The sequence below is a fragment of the Osmerus mordax genome, chromosome 28 (genome assembly GCF_038355195.1).
Source record: "Osmerus mordax isolate fOsmMor3 chromosome 28, fOsmMor3.pri, whole genome shotgun sequence".
In the NCBI taxonomy this organism is placed as follows: domain Eukaryota; kingdom Metazoa; phylum Chordata; class Actinopteri; order Osmeriformes; family Osmeridae; genus Osmerus; species Osmerus mordax.
In genome coordinates, this window is record NC_090077.1 from 1,786,324 (window position 1) to 1,802,421 (window position 16,098).

A 16,098-nucleotide genomic window follows, 5' to 3' on the forward strand; every position below is an offset into this window, starting at 1 on the left:
TTGTCGCAATACAACGGTGGGTCACAATGACTGATGGGTCAGAATGACCCGAAGATAACACAAGGGTTCACATTCATTTAAGTCGGGTGAATACCATCTTAATCGCTTTCATCTGAAGAACACCTGATCCAGTGTGTTGCTGTTCCAGGTCCTGACTGGATTTGAGATGGCATCGACCCCTAGACATGGTCTTTATGCAACGACAGGCCTTGTAAGATGTTGCTCTCAGAAGATGACCCCTTCGGTTCTTGTAGCAGTCATTGGGTTCGGTTCCACGAGAACCGTGAGCCCGGTCTGGGAACACCTGAACGGCTCCCAGGGGAAAGTCCGTTTAGAGGTTTGGTGTCTGAGGGGGTCTGGTACATCTGGCCAGAGATGTTTGTCACAGCGCCACGCCCTCTGACAGGTCTGAGTGGTTGGAGCCGTAGCTCATGATGGTGAACTCTGTAGACAGGTCCTGAGCAGGCTTCGGGGTCCTAGTGCCCTGTGACGACAAAGCAAGACAGGTCAATCAGTAGGGCTAGCGATGTGTAGAGAGGTTTATGCTAAAACAGTATTTTCTTAAGACTTGTTTTTCCTCACATCGTCAAACTTTCTGTCGCTGAAGACTTCGTTCTTGTCGATGAAAGTCAGCATGATCCAGTCACAGATGATGGAACACTGGACAGAACATGAGTGGATGAGAGGAATGTGGCTAAAACAGCTATGGAGCTCAGTTGTTAACCAAACGACGGGAAGAAATCTATCCAAACCTACTATTCCAACTGATGTCATTGCCGTCACTGTGTTGATGATAGTTGGGATCAGGCTGAATTTTCCTGCCTGCAAAGAAAATAAGTTAAATATAAACAACTGTAGTGGAACAATGAAACCCATTCTTGATGACTATTCTATATCAGTAGGGAGTCAGTTGGCTGAGCGGTGAGGGAGTCGGGCTAGTAATCCGAAGGTTGCCAGTTCGATTCCCGGTCATGCCAACTGACGTTGTGTCCTTGGGCAAGGCACTTCACCCTGCTTGCCTCGGGGGGAATGTCCCTGTACTTACTGTAGGTCGCTCTGGATAAGAGCGTCTGCTAAAATGACTAAATGTAAAATGTAAATCAGTGTTGTCTAACAGCTGTTGGTGTTGCTGAAGATGCAGGCTCCACCTACATGTCCATGAACGATGACATCCAATCGAATCCCAAACGCCTTGACGAGTGTCCGAAACTCTTCCCCATCCTTGCTGTAGTACTTGGCGAACCTACAAGTATAATTTCAACATTAAAACACGAAATAGAAAGAGAGAGATTGGAAAGAGAGAGGGATAGACTATAAAGCCAGGGAAATATAGACAGAGTGAGACTAACTGAGTTTTAATGAGATGGTCTACGTGAAGTTTGACGTGATGAAAGTTCACCTGTAGTTGTACCCTGAGCTGGCCAGGTTCTTACGGAGGTCCAGTCGGCGGAAGGAGTAGGTGGGGGTGCACTGAGACGGGTCAACGTCAAGGTCACACTTCCAATTAATGAAAACGCCAATCACCCCTCCCTGACAGAGCACAACCAATCAGCACTTCTCGCCGCAGCGACGGCACAGACAGCATGACTGACTTGGGTTGTATTGAACAGAATTTCACAGTTAGTCACACGTGTGGGACTTACAGTTTCGCACAGCCCGCTGAACTTCTCCCTGGCTTGTTCAGCAATGTAACCCAGACGGAAGACCGGGCAGTAAGGGGCTTTCTCCTCGTGGTAGTGACACTTATTCAAGTATTTCTTTATGTTTCGATTGCGTGGCTTGATGTTCCCTCTGTTGAAAAAGACGCGCAAATCAAGAAATGTTCTGTTACCTTTAATCAATGCAGAATTAAAGGTTAGGTTGCAGCCAGGCAGCGTATAAAAGGTTGTTGGTCGGTGTGTGTTTGTGCAAAGGTGGAGAGATTCTATACTCTACCTCAGCACTTTGAACTTTGGGAAATGGATTGCATTTTTGATGAACACTGTGAAATTGATGGCCTCTACTAATGCAGGTTCCCTGTTAATGACAGTGAACAATTAAGACTCTTGTACCACTGAATTATGACATTACATTCTCAACCCTGCAGTCTTTGATCCTCACCTCACGGCTGCATAGCCTTCTACAGGACACCAGGTCTGTATCTCACAGGTCTTGAAGGTGAGGTTGTAGTAAGGCACACAGCGCCCAGTTCTCGGACCTGCAGAAAATGTCAGCAGCAAATTTAGAAATAGTCTAGGAGATGCAGATTCATTTGCTAACACTTAAATTGAAGTCTGTACCGCTGCCATCAAAGTCCACCTCTCCTGCAATGCAGTCAGAATCCGTTGTACAGTTGGCATTGGAAACAGTGAAATGCTATGAAAATGGAACAAAGTCGGTTTTAAATTGTTTACCATGACAACTGCTCTACAAATGTCCGTTCATGCATGATTATGAATACATTTGTAAATATGATTTGCCTATATTGACAACATGGCGACCTCCTACCTCAGCACAGATTCCCTGCCTCTGGTTATAAGTGACCTCACGTCTCAGGATGGTGCTTATCACATCTCCACCCTGCACATAAAATGGTCAAATTATAAACAAATATAGCCTAATGCAATAATACATGTATTACCACAGCCCTGGTAGGTAGGCCTACATGGATTTTAGTTCATTGGTCCTTGTAGGCAAATATCCTGGTATGGTAATAGTAAAATAAAAGTTTAATGCTGTCGTTAATTGAAGTGTAGGCTATTTTAAGATGCATTGTAACGAAGAATAGATTTGGTTCATTAAAATGAATGAAAAACAGACATAAATCTAAATTTTCATTCATTATTCATTAGCCTACTAAGTATTTCCGGCACTCAGTTACGCCTTATGCCTGCATAAATCTAAATTTTCATTCATTATTCATTAGCCTACTAAGTATTTCCGGCACTCAGTTACGCCTTATGCCTGCGGCCGCAGCAATCCCATGGGTTGGCTTGGCCTAAGTGTGATTTTATTTTACACCCTTTTCTGATTTATTACTTAATTGACCGACAACATATAAATATCATCACCAAATTACAGGTTAGCTCACTGTGTAAAATGCACCATCTCAGTTGTATGTGCAGCGTCCTGGGGACTTACCTCCGGCGGCTGGACATACTCCACCATATCCAGGATTCTGTCTCCCTGAAGGGCTATGCCCGTCATTTTGGTGTACACGGAGCTCTCTGGGCGCGTCTCACTGTCCTGATAGGCTTTCTGACTCATGAACACGTACCTGTGTGGGGGATGTAACAGACACAGCATCGTCGAGGAAACAGTAGTAGACTACTGTAGAACATGTTATGACTTTTATAAACCAGTTCAAATAATCAACAAATTCCTCTTGTGATTTCTCAAAACACCATTAAGTAGACAAAATGTACTATAGGTAGACTATACAAAGGCAAAATGTCGATGACTATGGTTTTTGCAAACCACACAGTTTTTTGTTGACGTTAGTTGCCAGCCAAAGGAATTTTCCCCATTTGGGCTTAAAGTTGGCCTATAGCATGTTGGGGTTGTATACAAAACACTCTTGATACAAAATAAACGCTACCTTAATTTTTACACAACCATAATAATTATAATATAAAAATTAGAAAATTAGAAACCCTGACGTCATACAGTGTTAATCAAAACAAATATCTCTCAACCATGCATTCACACATTCATTGTTGAAATAATCTCTTATTAACACATGAGGACAAAGCTTACCAGATAAAATAGGTGACCACTAGAAGCTGTACCCCTCTATATATGACCCCAAGAGTTTTGTTTTTAACCACCATAACCTTGGGGGTTTCATAGTCCCAGAAACCAATAAAATAATCCTTGATGAACTCAAGTAATCCCATTATGAGTTTGAGTTTTAGGTCATGGGTTTTCGCAGATTTGTCAAATTGAACGTGAAGCTCTTGTTCGTAGATATTTCAAAGCATGTGTAATCTTCCTTCCTTTCCCCCTCTGTCTCTGTCTCTCTCTCACGCTCTCTCTCATTCTCTGCCTCTCCTCCTTTCTCATCCTCTGCCTCTCCCCCTCTCTCTGTCACACCCCCTGCCTCATCTCATCTGCTTAACTAACTAACAGGATGTTTGGTTAACGTAATAGATGTTTCTTGTCCACTAGAATGATTACAAATTAATTTGCTGGCCAGTGCACACAGCCTACTGTACATTTATGTTTAGTTTGTAGAATGCAGTGTTTAACATGTATGCGTTCGTTAGTGAATGTGCGTGTGTCTTTGTCCAACTTGGTCCAGTGTAAGGTTGATCCCTAAATATATAATTGATAAACATATAATTGTCAATGTATCAATGAAAGATCAAGATCTTACGGCGCATTGAAAATGAATGAATAAAATATCAACACCACTTCACGAACGAACAGATCCGATTAGTAGAGGACTACTCTTAATACATAGGGTTGATCAAGCGATGCCGCTGAAGTTGTTTTGTTCAGGCGCTAAAATATACGTTTTTGGGGTCCTTGACGCAGCAGCGTTCCTAACACGTGTCTGAACCAGGACCAGCACCCGTGTCTCGTAGATAGCTGGTACTGTTGTGTTTACATGATTGTATAGAAAAGAAAAAGAATCGGAACCAACAATTTGACGGCACACACACATTCCATTTAAGAAATGGGAGGTCTTCAGAAAAAGAAAGTAAGTTCACAAGGTGTAATGTCATAACAGATTTCTGTTTCAACAAAAACAAACGTTAGCTAGCTGGTTGGCTAACATCATCACGAGCTAACTGTATTGCCAGGAATTTATTAGCTAACTAGCTTGCGAGATTCCTATTCATGGATGTATGGATTGTTACTTCGTGTTAATTATCTGGAAGGTGTTGTCGAAGTACCATTTCTTTTTGTCAATGTTCTGTTAGAAATATCACATCACTGCTCAACTATTATGTGCGTGTCAATTATTTGCAATCTACAGCCAGCTAACCAGTTTGCTAGGTATACAATTGTACTAGATCTAATGTATCATTATAGAGAGTTATGTTTTTATGTTTGTGCGCTTAATAACTGTATTGACTGTTCCAGTATGAGAGGGGGTCCGCTACCAACTACATCACCAGAAACAAAGCTCGCAAGAAGCTTCAACTGAGTTTAGCAGATTTCAGGTAGCTATTGATGGCTAATAGTCAAAATATTGTGCCTCAGTGTCTTTCAAACTGCAAACGTTAACCTTTTCCTGTCTGTCCTTCTCAAACCTACTCTTCGTTTCGATTTGTTCCGCAGACGGCTGTGTATCCTGAAAGGCATTTATCCACACGAGCCCAAACACAAGAAGAAGGTGAACAAGGGCTCCACAGCTCCGAGGACGTTCTACCTGCTCAAAGACATCCGCTTCCTCCTGCATGAACCCATCGTAGGAAAGTTCAGGGAGTACAAGGTAACGCTAAGGTGTCCTGGCATGTTTGATGTTGATATGGCCGTCCTCTGTCCAAATCTTTTAACGAAAATAAAAGTCAAGAACTTAAGTTTGCTCTGGCGTTTAATCAGACTATATATTTGTTCTGTGCTCTGCAGGTGTTTGTGCGTAAGCTAAGGAAGGCTTACGGTAAGTCAGAATGGACAGGGGTGGAGAGACTGAGGGACAACAAACCAGGATATAAACTGGACCACATCATCAAGGAGAGGTGAGACTCCCAAGTATCTGTGTAGTGCTTAAAGTTGTCCTCCAGGGGGCACTAACGAGCCATAATAACTCTGCCTGAGGGAGCAGACTGCATGTCTGCTCAGACTGGATTCCAAGACAGTGGCTTGAGACATCCATCGTCCTGTTTGTGCGTCAGGTACCCAACGTTCATCGATGCTGTCCGTGACATCGACGACGCCCTCTCCATGTGCTTCCTGTTCTCCACGTTCGCCCGCACAGGGAAGTGCCACGTCCAGACCATTACGCTGTGCCGGCGCCTCAGTGTGGAGTGGATGAACTTCGTCATCACGTCTCGCTCCCTCAGAAAGGTAAGGGGCAACCGGCCTACTGTCAGACCTTTCTGCCTCAAAATGAAGCTTGTCATACAGAGACATGATCTTTTCATGCGTGAGAGCGTTGGTTATCCTTTTGTTGACATGGACAGATATGCAAAACACATGTTTTGGTGTGTTGTTCTTGCGAGGACAAATGTGGTTGTATGAACCTGGACTGGGGTTTTGCCTGTAAACATCTAACTCGCTGTGTTTTTCCCTGACAGGTGTTCCTCTCCATAAAGGGGATCTACTTTCAAGCGGAGGTTCTTGGACAGACCGTCACATGGCTGGTCCCTTACCAGTTTGCTCATGATGTAAGTATGGAGTTATGACAGCCCTCCTTTCCTATAGGACTTAGCTGATGTTGTTGGTTTGCAGCCTTTCTTTAAGCAATTGTTCTTTCGACTTGACCTCTACGTGCTCTGTTGGAGGTGAATGCATGTCAGTCTGTAAGGTTTTGGACTTTTTACACCTTACAAGTTTTTAATCTGCTTAAAGATCCATCCCTGGATCTTTTCCCATGATGTTTGTGGTTCTGGCAAACAGACAAAGTTGTACTGTACATATTCCACTCTGCTGGTCAACTCTGTATAGATAGGCTGTGCAGTATCTCTTTAAACCAGTCCTTTTCTTTAATGATCAAATACTTTTTATGGATCTCTTCGTTCATTTTGACGGGTACATGGTTTCTGAGATGTTTTCAGATAGTGTATTTTCCGGAGCACATGTTGTCGGACATGTCGGATGGCCTGTAGCCCTCACCTCTCTACCTCTCTCTCTCTCTGGCAGCATCCCACAGATGTGGATTACAGAGTCATGGCCACGTTCACAGAGATGTATACAACCCTTCTGGGGTTCATCAACTTCCGCCTCTACCAGACCCTCAACCTGGTCTACCCACCCAAGGTACCACACACCCGCCTGCTGACCTTGCCCTAACATCCAGCTGGACATATAAAAGGGAGCCAGATGGCTGAGTGGTGAGGGAGTCGGGCTAGTAATCGGAAGGTTGCCAGTTCGATTCCCAGCCGTGCCAAATGACGTTGTGTCTTGGGCAAGGCACTTCACCCTACTTGCTTCGGGGGGAATGTCCCTGTACTTGAGCGTCTGCTAAATGACTAAATGTAAAATGTAAATATCACCACTGTTGTCTTTAACTTGTGTTAGTCAGTGTTGTAGCGAAGGAAGTTTGTCCTTGACGTGCAAGTCTTGTGTCAGAGAGCTTTATCCAAGCGTATCTTTTTCTTCTGCTCCTCAGATGGACACAAAAGCAGAGGCAGACCTGAAGGCAGAGTATGAGGAAGACTACGCCATGGACTCTGAGAGCTACCTGGAGGTAGGACCACGAACCGCCATTTCTCTGTTGTGTTTCCGTCACACCGTGCTGTGGTTATCTCTGTGTTTGCACGAGAGTCTTTCTTCATGCTCCGTGGCGTCTCGTTTTTGTCCAGAAACTGTCGGCCCTGAGCGCCAGCCTGGCGCGGGTGGTGGCCACCACCGAGGAGGAGGAGGGGCAGATGGACCAGTTCCCTGCAGACGGGGTGAGCACATCTCCCCGCCATCCACACCATCCACGATCCCTTAAACCACTCCTGCATAGCCGTAGATGTTTGTGAAGATAAACATGGCAGATATGGGGGGGGGGCTGTAGGGACCAACCAATATACTAGCTGAATACTCTGATGAATTGAGGTGTTGGGACAGGGGAGCACTCTTGGGTTGCTAGGCGAGAGGGCTTTGTAAACGAAAATGATGAAACCAAGCAGATGTTATCTTCACGACTGACCCGTGTTGAATTTCATCCTTTGTTTTTTTGTAGGAGGACATAGAGAACATGGAGGCCAAAGAGAAGGAACAGAAGGAGCAGGAGGCCCAGAAGAGGATCTTCGAAGGTCTGAAGTTCTTCGTCAACAGAGAGGTGCCCAGAGAGTCCCTGGCATTCGTCCTGAGGTGAGACCCAGCTCTCCCCACCACTACAACATGTTCCCACAAGTTCATACCATACTTTTTAAACACTACAGGCTGTAGAAGTTTGGATTCTGAGACCTGGTCTTGACGGTCCTCTCCTGTCTTCCTCCCTGGTCTCACTCAGGTGTTTCGGTGGCCTGGTGTCCTGGGACAAGTCACAATGTATCGGAGCCACGTACGACATGACGGATGAGACCATCACCCACCAAATAGTGGACAGACCCAACATGGATAAACAGTACATCAACAGGTAGGGAAGCAACACACACACACACACACACGTGGGACTACAGACATATTAGGCTGGCCTTTTTCCATGTTCAAGTCTAAATGGAATACATATGGCTGTTTTTCCCCCCACAATGGTCTCTTTCAGATGGTTCATCCTTCTAGTGGGGGTTCAAAGAAACCTTGCTATACTGGCATCTTGTGGGCGGGGGGGCACCCACTGACCCCCACTGCCCCGCCCACAAGATGCCAGTATAGCAGGGTCTCTTTGTGTCTTTGGGGAGTGAGGTCACAAGGTCACAACAGACCCTGTCGTCCTGGTAACAGAGCGTAGCTACTTCCTCGGTCACCAGGCCTCAGCCCACCAACCTTGCAACGCTCTGGAATCGTGATCTCGGTGTGTCATCTGTGCAGGTACTACATCCAGCCGCAGTGGGTGTTTGACTGTGTCAACGCCAAGATCCTGCTGCCGGTGGAGGACTACTTTCTGGGCGTGACCCTGCCCCCTCACCTATCGCCCTTCGTGGAGGAGAAGGATGGGGACTACGTGCCTCCGGAGAAGCTGAAGCTGATGGCCCTGCAGCGCGGAGAGAAGCCTGGTGAGAGGCCTCTCTCTCTTCCTCACGCTCTCGTTGCTGTGGCCTTCAACTCCATCCAAATATTTCAGATGATAAAAGCGGAATTATTTATTTTGAACTTTAGTTTTGACTTTGTTTTGCTTTAACCCCAGAACAAGAAGAGGAGGAGGAGGAGGAGGAGGAGGAGGAGGAAGACGACGACGATGATGATGATGATGATGATGACGAGGAGGAGGAAGAAGAGGAGGATGAGGAGGTGGCAGATGAGAAGAACCTGAAGGAGATGGAGAACAGGAGATCCCAGGTCAAGGTAGGTGGCTGTCAGCCAGCTCTCTGTCTTCACCTCCCCGTGGGAGGAGCCGGGATGGAGAACCGCCAGATCCTGACCAAAGCTGAGTTGAGACGCGTTGTTCTGAGAGAGAACGTCCTCTGTCCCCTGCAGGCCCTCCCCGTAAAGGTGACTCCAGGCAGGATGAAGGCAGAGAACCGCGCGCGTCTGGACCAGGAGGAGAAGGCCGAGGAGAAACGTCTGGCCATCATGATGATGAAGAAGAAGGAGAAGCACCTCTACGACAAGATCATGTTCGGCAAGAAGAGGACAGTCCGCGAGGTGAGCTGCGCTACTCTCCGTTGCCGTGGGTTTCCTTAGCGACCTTCTGCTGTCCATCATCCGTGGTCACCTGTCCGCATGGGAACAGGCTGTTCCAGTGTTCTCACACACCTCTAGGAATACATAAGATATGGAACTAAAATCATTATTTGCCTCCCAGCCAATACAATTGTAAGGGATAATGGTTAACGCGGGCAAATGGTTCTGAAATGCTCGCATGTGAAACGATAACCTCTGCAGTGGTGACACAACCTTGGTTCGAGTCTCGAACACCAGTAGGTTCACTGTTCATTAACTACATCCTCTCTCACATGACAGGCAAACAAGCTGGCGGCCAAGAGAAAAGCCCACGACGAGGCCAGTAAGCCGGACAAGAAGAAGAAAAAGGCCAAGAAACAATAGGAGAGAACGTCGAACGTCGACCACATAAAGGACTCGTATTGTATTTGTATGTGACTTGCATACATCAGCTGTTGAAATCTCATGAAACTCATGAGTTTGTTCTCATGCAGAGAGTCCCACGAGGGGGATGTGTGTTTGTCCTGGTTTGAGTGTCGTGTTTCGAGAGAGTCGTCCCAGTGAGGAGAATGTGCGGAAGCCTTGTTTGTGTGAGAAATGACTGTTGGCACGCAGTTTTCCCTCAAGATTTTTCAACGTTTCCAGCCATTTTAATCTGTTGTAACACTCATTAAAATGGAGAGTCGGATACTTCAGTAAAAAGTGCTTGTTTTCATTTTTTTCTTTGTAACAATGTCAATTTTATACCCTGATGTGTTCTACTGCCAATAACAAACCAGATATTCAAACACTCACCAACCACTAAATCTACATGTGCTACACGTACATTTAAAAGTGTGGAACATTTACATGTGACACCTGCATCAATCTCCTGTTGCAAAAGCATATAGTTTGCATGTTCCCCCAAAAGCCGTGGTGCCAAATTAAATAATGATTGATGCTGTCCAGGAGTCAGAATAACATACATGGATTCTTACGTGGTTGAAGGAAACGCACTGGAGTTAAGGCCAGAGGGCTCAACGTCCTCATTGGCTCGGAGGTCGAGGTCGCCATGGAGTCAGTGTGTGGGAGGCTGAGCAATTGGTTGGAGTCGGGGTCAGGTGGGCGGTGATGACGACGAAGACCCGCCCTCCTGGGCCCCTGTGATGAAGCTGTGATCTCAATGGGCCAGGGGCCAGGCCAGTCATGCACCCCCTCGCTCCTCAGTCATTGGTCGGGCCGACGCCCACCGCCGCGTGCCTGGTCTGCATTCCCTGCGTGCCCGCCCAGTCCGGGGCTCAGCCTGGCACTCGGGGGTGCGTGCACACCAGGGCCCATCCTGTTCAACAATAGCCTGAGTGTTGTTGCCGGGCGCTGGGGTGGGGAGACGACCAACGTGATCCCTGATGCTGGGTTGCTGGTGCAGAAAGAGGACAACAGTGAGGAAGGAGACCCTCCTCTCCCTCCCCAACCATGTTGTTGACAAGGGGTGTATGACCACATATTGCTGCATCCTTGCTCCCAGTGCCAAATTAACTCATCAGTCTCTAGCTGGAGGTCTATCTCTACACTCTATTGACAATCCTACTGTTGTGGTATGGATGTGCGCAGTTTTAAAGGATAACTGAAAATATCCAGACTACAGGACAGACTGCAGATGGGTGTCTAATGATAACCCACTATCACATACGACATGGATTTTAAAAGACATTATCGAATTCCTATGATTACATTTAGTCATTATCCAGAGCGACTTACAGTAAGTACAGGGACATTCCCCCCCGAGGCGAGTAGGGTGAAGTGCCTTGCCCAAGGACACAACGTCATTTTGCACAGCCGGGAATCGAACCGGTAACCTTCAGATTACGAGTCTGACTCCTTAACTCAGCCACCTGACTCCGCCGACAGAGACTACAAGTCACAGGGCAATGCATGGCGGGAAATACAACATCCATTTCATGTGTCCATCTGTAAACTTTATCCATAGAAAAACAACTGTTCTGCTTTACTACGATGTTTTACAATCGTATATAACAAACTGTATTTTACCATGAACGTGCTTTATCTGCTTCATAACTAAGCTTTCAGAGCAGAACTATAGGATGCTCTATCGAATGTCACAATTGAGGCCTTTGTGACTCGGTTTGGAGCTTTGTTCCTTTTCTGCTGCTTGCGATCAGCTTGCAGCTCAGACTGCAGTGTCCGCTCTCAATAGCTGCCTGTGTGCAGACAGAGAATAGAGGCCATAGAGCTACAATCTCTCTCTTTCATTTCTCCCTCTCTCTCTCTCTCTCTCTCTCTCTCTCTCTCTCTCTCTCTCTCTCTCTCTCTCTCTCTCTCTCTCTCTCTCTCTCTCTCTCTCTCTCTCTCTCATTTCTCCCTCTCTCTCTCTCTCTCTCTCTCATTTCTCTCTCCCTCTCTCTCTCTCTCTCTCATTTCTCCCTCTCCCTCTCTCTCTCTCCCTCTCTCTCTCTCTCTCTCTCTCTCCCCCGCAGGGCCATCTCTTATTTCACACACACACACACACACACACTGACAAGCGCGAGTCCCTTGACAAGGGGGGGCTGACGTCACAGGTGACTGTCTGAGCCTCTCAGAGGTGCTGGGTCAGTCCTCGTTTTTGAAATTAGAACAAGCAGAGGAGGACGAGGCCTTCAACGAGCACTTTGCTTGAACAGACGAGAGAAGGGAGGGAGGGGGGAAGAGAGCGAGAGCGAGAGAGAGACAGAGAGAGAGAGAGAGAGAGAGAGAGAGAGAGAGAGAGAGAGAGAGAGAGAGAGAGAGAGAGAGAGAGAGAGTGCACCTGCCGGGTGAATGGATCTCGCAAAGTTGCATGAATGATAAGGAGAGCGCGGGGACTGGGTGAGACTTCTGACGGCATGTCTGTCTCAGGATCGGGCCACCAGTGGACTTGATAGCTTCTCTGAGACTGCAGTGGCTAAGGGGCAGATACCAGGGTTGTCCACTCAGAGCTATGCATCTGGTGGAGAAACAGCTATCAGAGGTCTGACCGAGGATTCGTGCGCCAGAGGGTAAAGTGTCTGTTGGCCTCCCTATATGTTCGGAGTGGTGGAAGGAAATCAGTGGGGTAAAACGTACGTATGTTTGTTTTATGTACTTGCATCAAATTATCAGGTTATTAGGCATGATTATGTTTCAGTTCTACAAGTAGGAAAATAAATTAGCTTAAAAATATTTTTGTGAATTCTGTAGCCAGAAAAGTTTCTGTTTCAGGTTTATCTACTGTACAATCACTGTTTGTGATGAAACTGTCAATATGCACTTTTGCCCCTGAAAGTTAGAGCTTACAATTGAAAATAAGTGCTTATGTTATTACTCACATATTGTGTTCACATATTGTGTTGCTACTATTGATTAGCAGTAACCACAGAGTAAATTATTACTTATTAGTAAGTTATTGAGTGACAAATTCAAAAACATGGCAAAGCAACATGACCACAATTAAGCTCTACCAAAATGAACCACTATTAAAAAAGGATTAATGGTGAATGATTATTGAGGTAAGCAACACCCTCATCCGGAGAGAAGATGGTAAACAATATGATGGCAGGTGCTTGTTATTGGTCCCTGGGGTCCATCCCGTACTGAGGACTTATAGAGGCAGCGCTACTCCAGTCAAGCACCTTGTATCCAGACGAGCTCTTCAGTGTCTCCTGTCTCGCTGGGCTCAGAGAGCAGGGAGAAAGCTCCCTAACACGCCCCCACAAAGAACCCTTCACGGTCAGAGACAAAGAAGGAGAAAACACAGGCCTTTTACCCGGTATCTGGGCGGGGACAACTTTTAGAAAACAGTTATTTATTTGCCCGCAAAATGAGTCGTCTGTTCACACGCAAATTGTTTGACGTCAATACAACATTTTTTACTTGTTCTAGTGAATTGACCAGTCTGACAAAAGCACGTTCTCTGACTTGGCCTGTTTACAGGATCGATAAAATGATTTTGTCTTGTAGCTTAACGGTAAAGAAGATGTTTTATTGATTGGTGTAGGATCTTGTCTCCCTGCTGTGCTTCAGTGTGTCTCCCATGTTACTTTTTAATGCTGAGTAAGGCATGTCACTGTACAGATCTCATTACACACCACAACAACAGTAGCCGGGGTTGGAAAGATCACTTTCCACTGTGTTGCAATATTAATCAAAGAGATAGATGACTAGGAAAGAAAAGGTACACCCGAGAACAGGTATAATTATTGTGTCAGCACAATTGGAATAATGACATTAAGTCAATAAACTATTCTGATTGAGGTTGATTTAATCTCTTATATTCAGGTTCATCTGCATTTGACTAAAGAACGGTATGTATTTGCCTAGGTAAACACACTCCCAGTTTATACAGCTATAGGCATCTCTGAATACAATAATTGGACACATGAGACCCCGGTGTAATCAGACAAACAGATTTAGATTAACTTGGCTCTAAAGCGTGGGTTTCAGTCCCTTCACCTTGATAAATAATCCTTACAAAACATTTAAAACATTTCTTCTCCCTACTTTCTCCTCCAGACAGTCTGTTACTTCTGACCATGGTTGTCAAGCAGGGAAGACAGTGGAGGTCCATGTGTAAAGGCTTGGTTTTGGGTACATTTCTCACCAGCTGCATGATTCTGCTCTACTGCCTGTCTGCTCCTCAAGTCCACCTCAACCTCCCAGAGTAAGGCCTTTTCCAACCCAGAAGTCTTCTTAATGACATTCTGTGTACTGGTTATAGATGTGCAGTGTACAGTTACTATAGCGACATGGTGGCTTGAGTCTAGATACTATATTCTCTTTATTTTTTAGGGTTCCTGTGCCTTATTCCTGTGCACATCGTCCCACCCCACCACACACCTCGTCAATCACAAACAGCTCCCAGCGTCTCCCGGGACAGGCCAGCCTCTGCACCCCCAAAGTGGACATCCTGTTCATGAAAACCCACAAGACGGCCAGCAGCACGCTCCTCAACATCCTCTTCCGTTTCGGAGAGAAGCACAGGCTCAAGTTTGCCTTCCCCGACAGCCGCAATGACTTCTTCTACCCCTCGCCTTTCCAGCGCTCCCAGGTGAGGGATTACAGACCTGGGATGTGCTTCAACATCATGTGTAACCACATGCGCTTCAACGCCCCTGAGGTGGCCCGAGTGCTCCCCACAGACACTTCCTACGTCACCATCCTCAGAGAGCCAGCTGAGCTCTTTGAATCCTCATTCCACTATTTTGGCCGTCTGGTGCCTCTGACGTGGAAGATTCCGGGCGAGGACAAGCTAGCCGAGTTCCTGCGTGATCCGCACCACTACTTTGACCCGGAGGGCTTCAACTCCTTCTACCTCAAGAACCTGCTGTTCTTTGACTTTGGGCAGGACAACACTCTGGCACCGGACGACCCCAGAGTGGAGGAGGGCATCAGGGTCATCTCCGAGCGCTTCCACCTGGTCATGCTAGTGGAGCACTTCGAGGAGTCCCTGATCCTGCTCAAGGACGCCCTCTGCTGGGAGGTGGATGACCTGCTCTTCTTCAAACTCAACGCTCGCAAAGGCTCTACCGTGTCCAAGCTCACCCCGGAGCTGAGGGCCAAGTCCCGCGAGTGGAACGCCATCGACTGGAAGCTGTATCGACACTTCAACGCCACCTTCTGGAGGAAGGTGAAGGCGTACGGACACAAGCGCATGGCCGACGACGTGGCCGAGTTGAAGAGGAGGAACGCGGAGATGGCGGCCATGTGCATTGAGGGCGGCCACGCCGTGGAAGCCGGGAGTATCCAGGAAACTGCCATGCAGCCCTGGCAGCCTATCGGTGAGAAGTCTATCATGGGCTACAACCTGAAGAAGAATGTGGACAAGGCCTACCGGAAGATGTGCCGGAAGATGCTCACCCCAGAACTACAGTACTTGACAGAGCTTGGGGTCAACCTGTGGATCACCAGGCTGTGGGGCCATGTGAGAGATGTCATCAACTGGTGACCAGAGACATGATCAAAAGGGGCCAATTCACTATTCGAGAATGAGGTGTTAGAATTGCTCAGGAGAACTGTTTAGTGTTTGAGGAGGGGGATGAGAACAGGCTGTCACCAGGCTGTCACGGTCTGGATGTCGTTAGTTCTGTGTTTTATGTTTGTTGTGTTATGGCTGCGTCTTCAATCGCGGGTTTGTTTTTGTTTAATGTCAAATGTATTGATTCCATCGACCTGTTTTGAAAAATAAAATGTTTCCGATGGGTGCTAGAAAGTTGACCTCACAATCTGAACACATGGTGATAAGTGTTCCCTAAAAGTACCCTTTTCCCCTTTTAAAACATATTGGTGTTGAGTGGGGTTTAACTTCTTATTTGTATTGATGTTTAGATCTTTTTTTGATAGTAACATGATGCTGACCAAGAATAAACATGCAAGAACCTCTTTTATTGGGCCAAATAAGGTCAAATAAGGAATTTCCTCACACTCATGCCAATCTTTTCTATTGATAATCTCTCGGTGTCTTCAACAAGTAAAGACAAATTAAACACCTCAATCTCTGTTGTGTTTTTCAAGATTGTATATGAAACGTTGAAATACATAATAAATGGATTATCCTTATTTTACTTTTGGAACCACTCTAAGATACTTTGTGAACATGTCTACATTGTATACCAGTAGGTGGCGACCGTACACACTATGCAGAAAGAAAAAACAGCTGATCACTTTCCTTGCAATGATTGGTCAAATATTTCCTTCGCTACTTATTCT

At 46.3% G+C, this 16,098-nt stretch overlaps 3 protein-coding genes across 5 annotated transcripts; 2 read left to right on the plus strand and 1 right to left on the minus strand.

Moving 5' to 3' along the window:
* Positions 1-158: 158 nt before the first annotated feature.
* p2rx2 (purinergic receptor P2X, ligand-gated ion channel, 2) lies at positions 159-3,875 on the minus strand. Its single transcript, XM_067231451.1, has 12 exons — positions 3,736-3,875; positions 3,121-3,256; positions 2,488-2,559; positions 2,280-2,355; positions 2,101-2,197; positions 1,936-2,016; positions 1,644-1,791; positions 1,400-1,530; positions 1,153-1,243; positions 757-822; positions 583-660; positions 159-484 (listed from the first exon to the last, which is right to left on the minus strand). The coding sequence occupies exons 1-12, from the start codon at positions 3,873-3,875 to the stop codon at positions 383-385; spliced, it is 1,218 nt and encodes a 405-aa protein (XP_067087552.1). The 3' UTR covers positions 159-382.
* Positions 3,876-4,542: 667 nt separating this feature from the next.
* pes (pescadillo) lies at positions 4,543-10,104 on the plus strand. Of its 2 annotated transcripts, none has more exons than XM_067231178.1 (15): positions 4,543-4,681; positions 5,068-5,147; positions 5,266-5,419; positions 5,557-5,666; positions 5,823-5,994; positions 6,225-6,314; positions 6,790-6,906; positions 7,259-7,336; positions 7,452-7,541; positions 7,820-7,950; positions 8,093-8,218; positions 8,611-8,795; positions 8,927-9,084; positions 9,217-9,384; positions 9,703-10,104. In XM_067231178.1, exons 1-15 carry the CDS (start codon positions 4,658-4,660, stop codon positions 9,784-9,786), a joined length of 1,767 nt encoding a protein of 588 aa, XP_067087279.1. In that variant the 5' UTR covers positions 4,543-4,657; the 3' UTR covers positions 9,787-10,104. The 2 variants fall into 2 exon arrangements, with proteins under 2 accessions (XP_067087279.1, XP_067087280.1); XM_067231179.1 differs by having other exon boundaries at positions 8,936-9,084.
* A 2,163-nt stretch (positions 10,105-12,267) lies between these two features.
* Positions 12,268-15,876, plus strand: gal3st1a (galactose-3-O-sulfotransferase 1a). 2 transcript variants are annotated; one of them, XM_067231411.1, is made up of 3 exons: positions 12,268-12,476; positions 13,906-14,053; positions 14,182-15,876. In XM_067231411.1, exons 2-3 carry the CDS (start codon positions 13,926-13,928, stop codon positions 15,335-15,337), a joined length of 1,284 nt encoding a protein of 427 aa, XP_067087512.1. In that variant the 5' UTR covers positions 12,268-12,476; positions 13,906-13,925; the 3' UTR covers positions 15,338-15,876. The 2 variants fall into 2 exon arrangements, with proteins under 2 accessions (XP_067087512.1, XP_067087511.1); XM_067231410.1 differs by having other exon boundaries at positions 13,910-14,053.
* Positions 15,877-16,098: the final 222 nt, after the last annotated feature.

What these genes read in the sequence shown, in the direction of transcription:
- p2rx2 (XM_067231451.1), bottom strand. Translation starts at nt 3,875, where the DNA reads ATGGGATTACTTGAGTTCATCAAGGATTATTTTATTGGTTTCTGGGAC. An exon ending in GGCAGGGAATCTGTGCTGAG is followed by an intron (nt 2,356 to 2,487) that starts GTAGGAGGTCGC and finishes CCATTTTCATAG; the next exon opens with CATTTCACTGTTTCCAATGC. An exon ending in TCAGCGGGCTGTGCGAAACT is followed by an intron (nt 1,531 to 1,643) that starts GTAAGTCCCACA and finishes GTGCTCTGTCAG; the next exon opens with GGAGGGGTGATTGGCGTTTT.
- pes (XM_067231178.1), top strand. Translation starts at nt 4,658, where the DNA reads ATGGGAGGTCTTCAGAAAAAGAAA. An exon ending in GAGGTCTTCAGAAAAAGAAA is followed by an intron (nt 4,682 to 5,067) that starts GTAAGTTCACAA and finishes TGACTGTTCCAG; the next exon opens with TATGAGAGGGGGTCCGCTAC. An exon ending in GCAGCGCGGAGAGAAGCCTG is followed by an intron (nt 8,796 to 8,926) that starts GTGAGAGGCCTC and finishes CTTTAACCCCAG; the next exon opens with AACAAGAAGAGGAGGAGGAG.
- gal3st1a (XM_067231410.1), top strand. Translation starts at nt 12,439, where the DNA reads ATGTTCGGAGTGGTGGAAGGAAATCAGTGGGGTAAAAC. An exon ending in GGAAATCAGTGGGGTAAAAC is followed by an intron (nt 12,477 to 13,909) that starts GTACGTATGTTT and finishes TCCTCCAGACAG; the next exon opens with TCTGTTACTTCTGACCATGG. An exon ending in GTCCACCTCAACCTCCCAGA is followed by an intron (nt 14,054 to 14,181) that starts GTAAGGCCTTTT and finishes TTTATTTTTTAG; the next exon opens with GGTTCCTGTGCCTTATTCCT.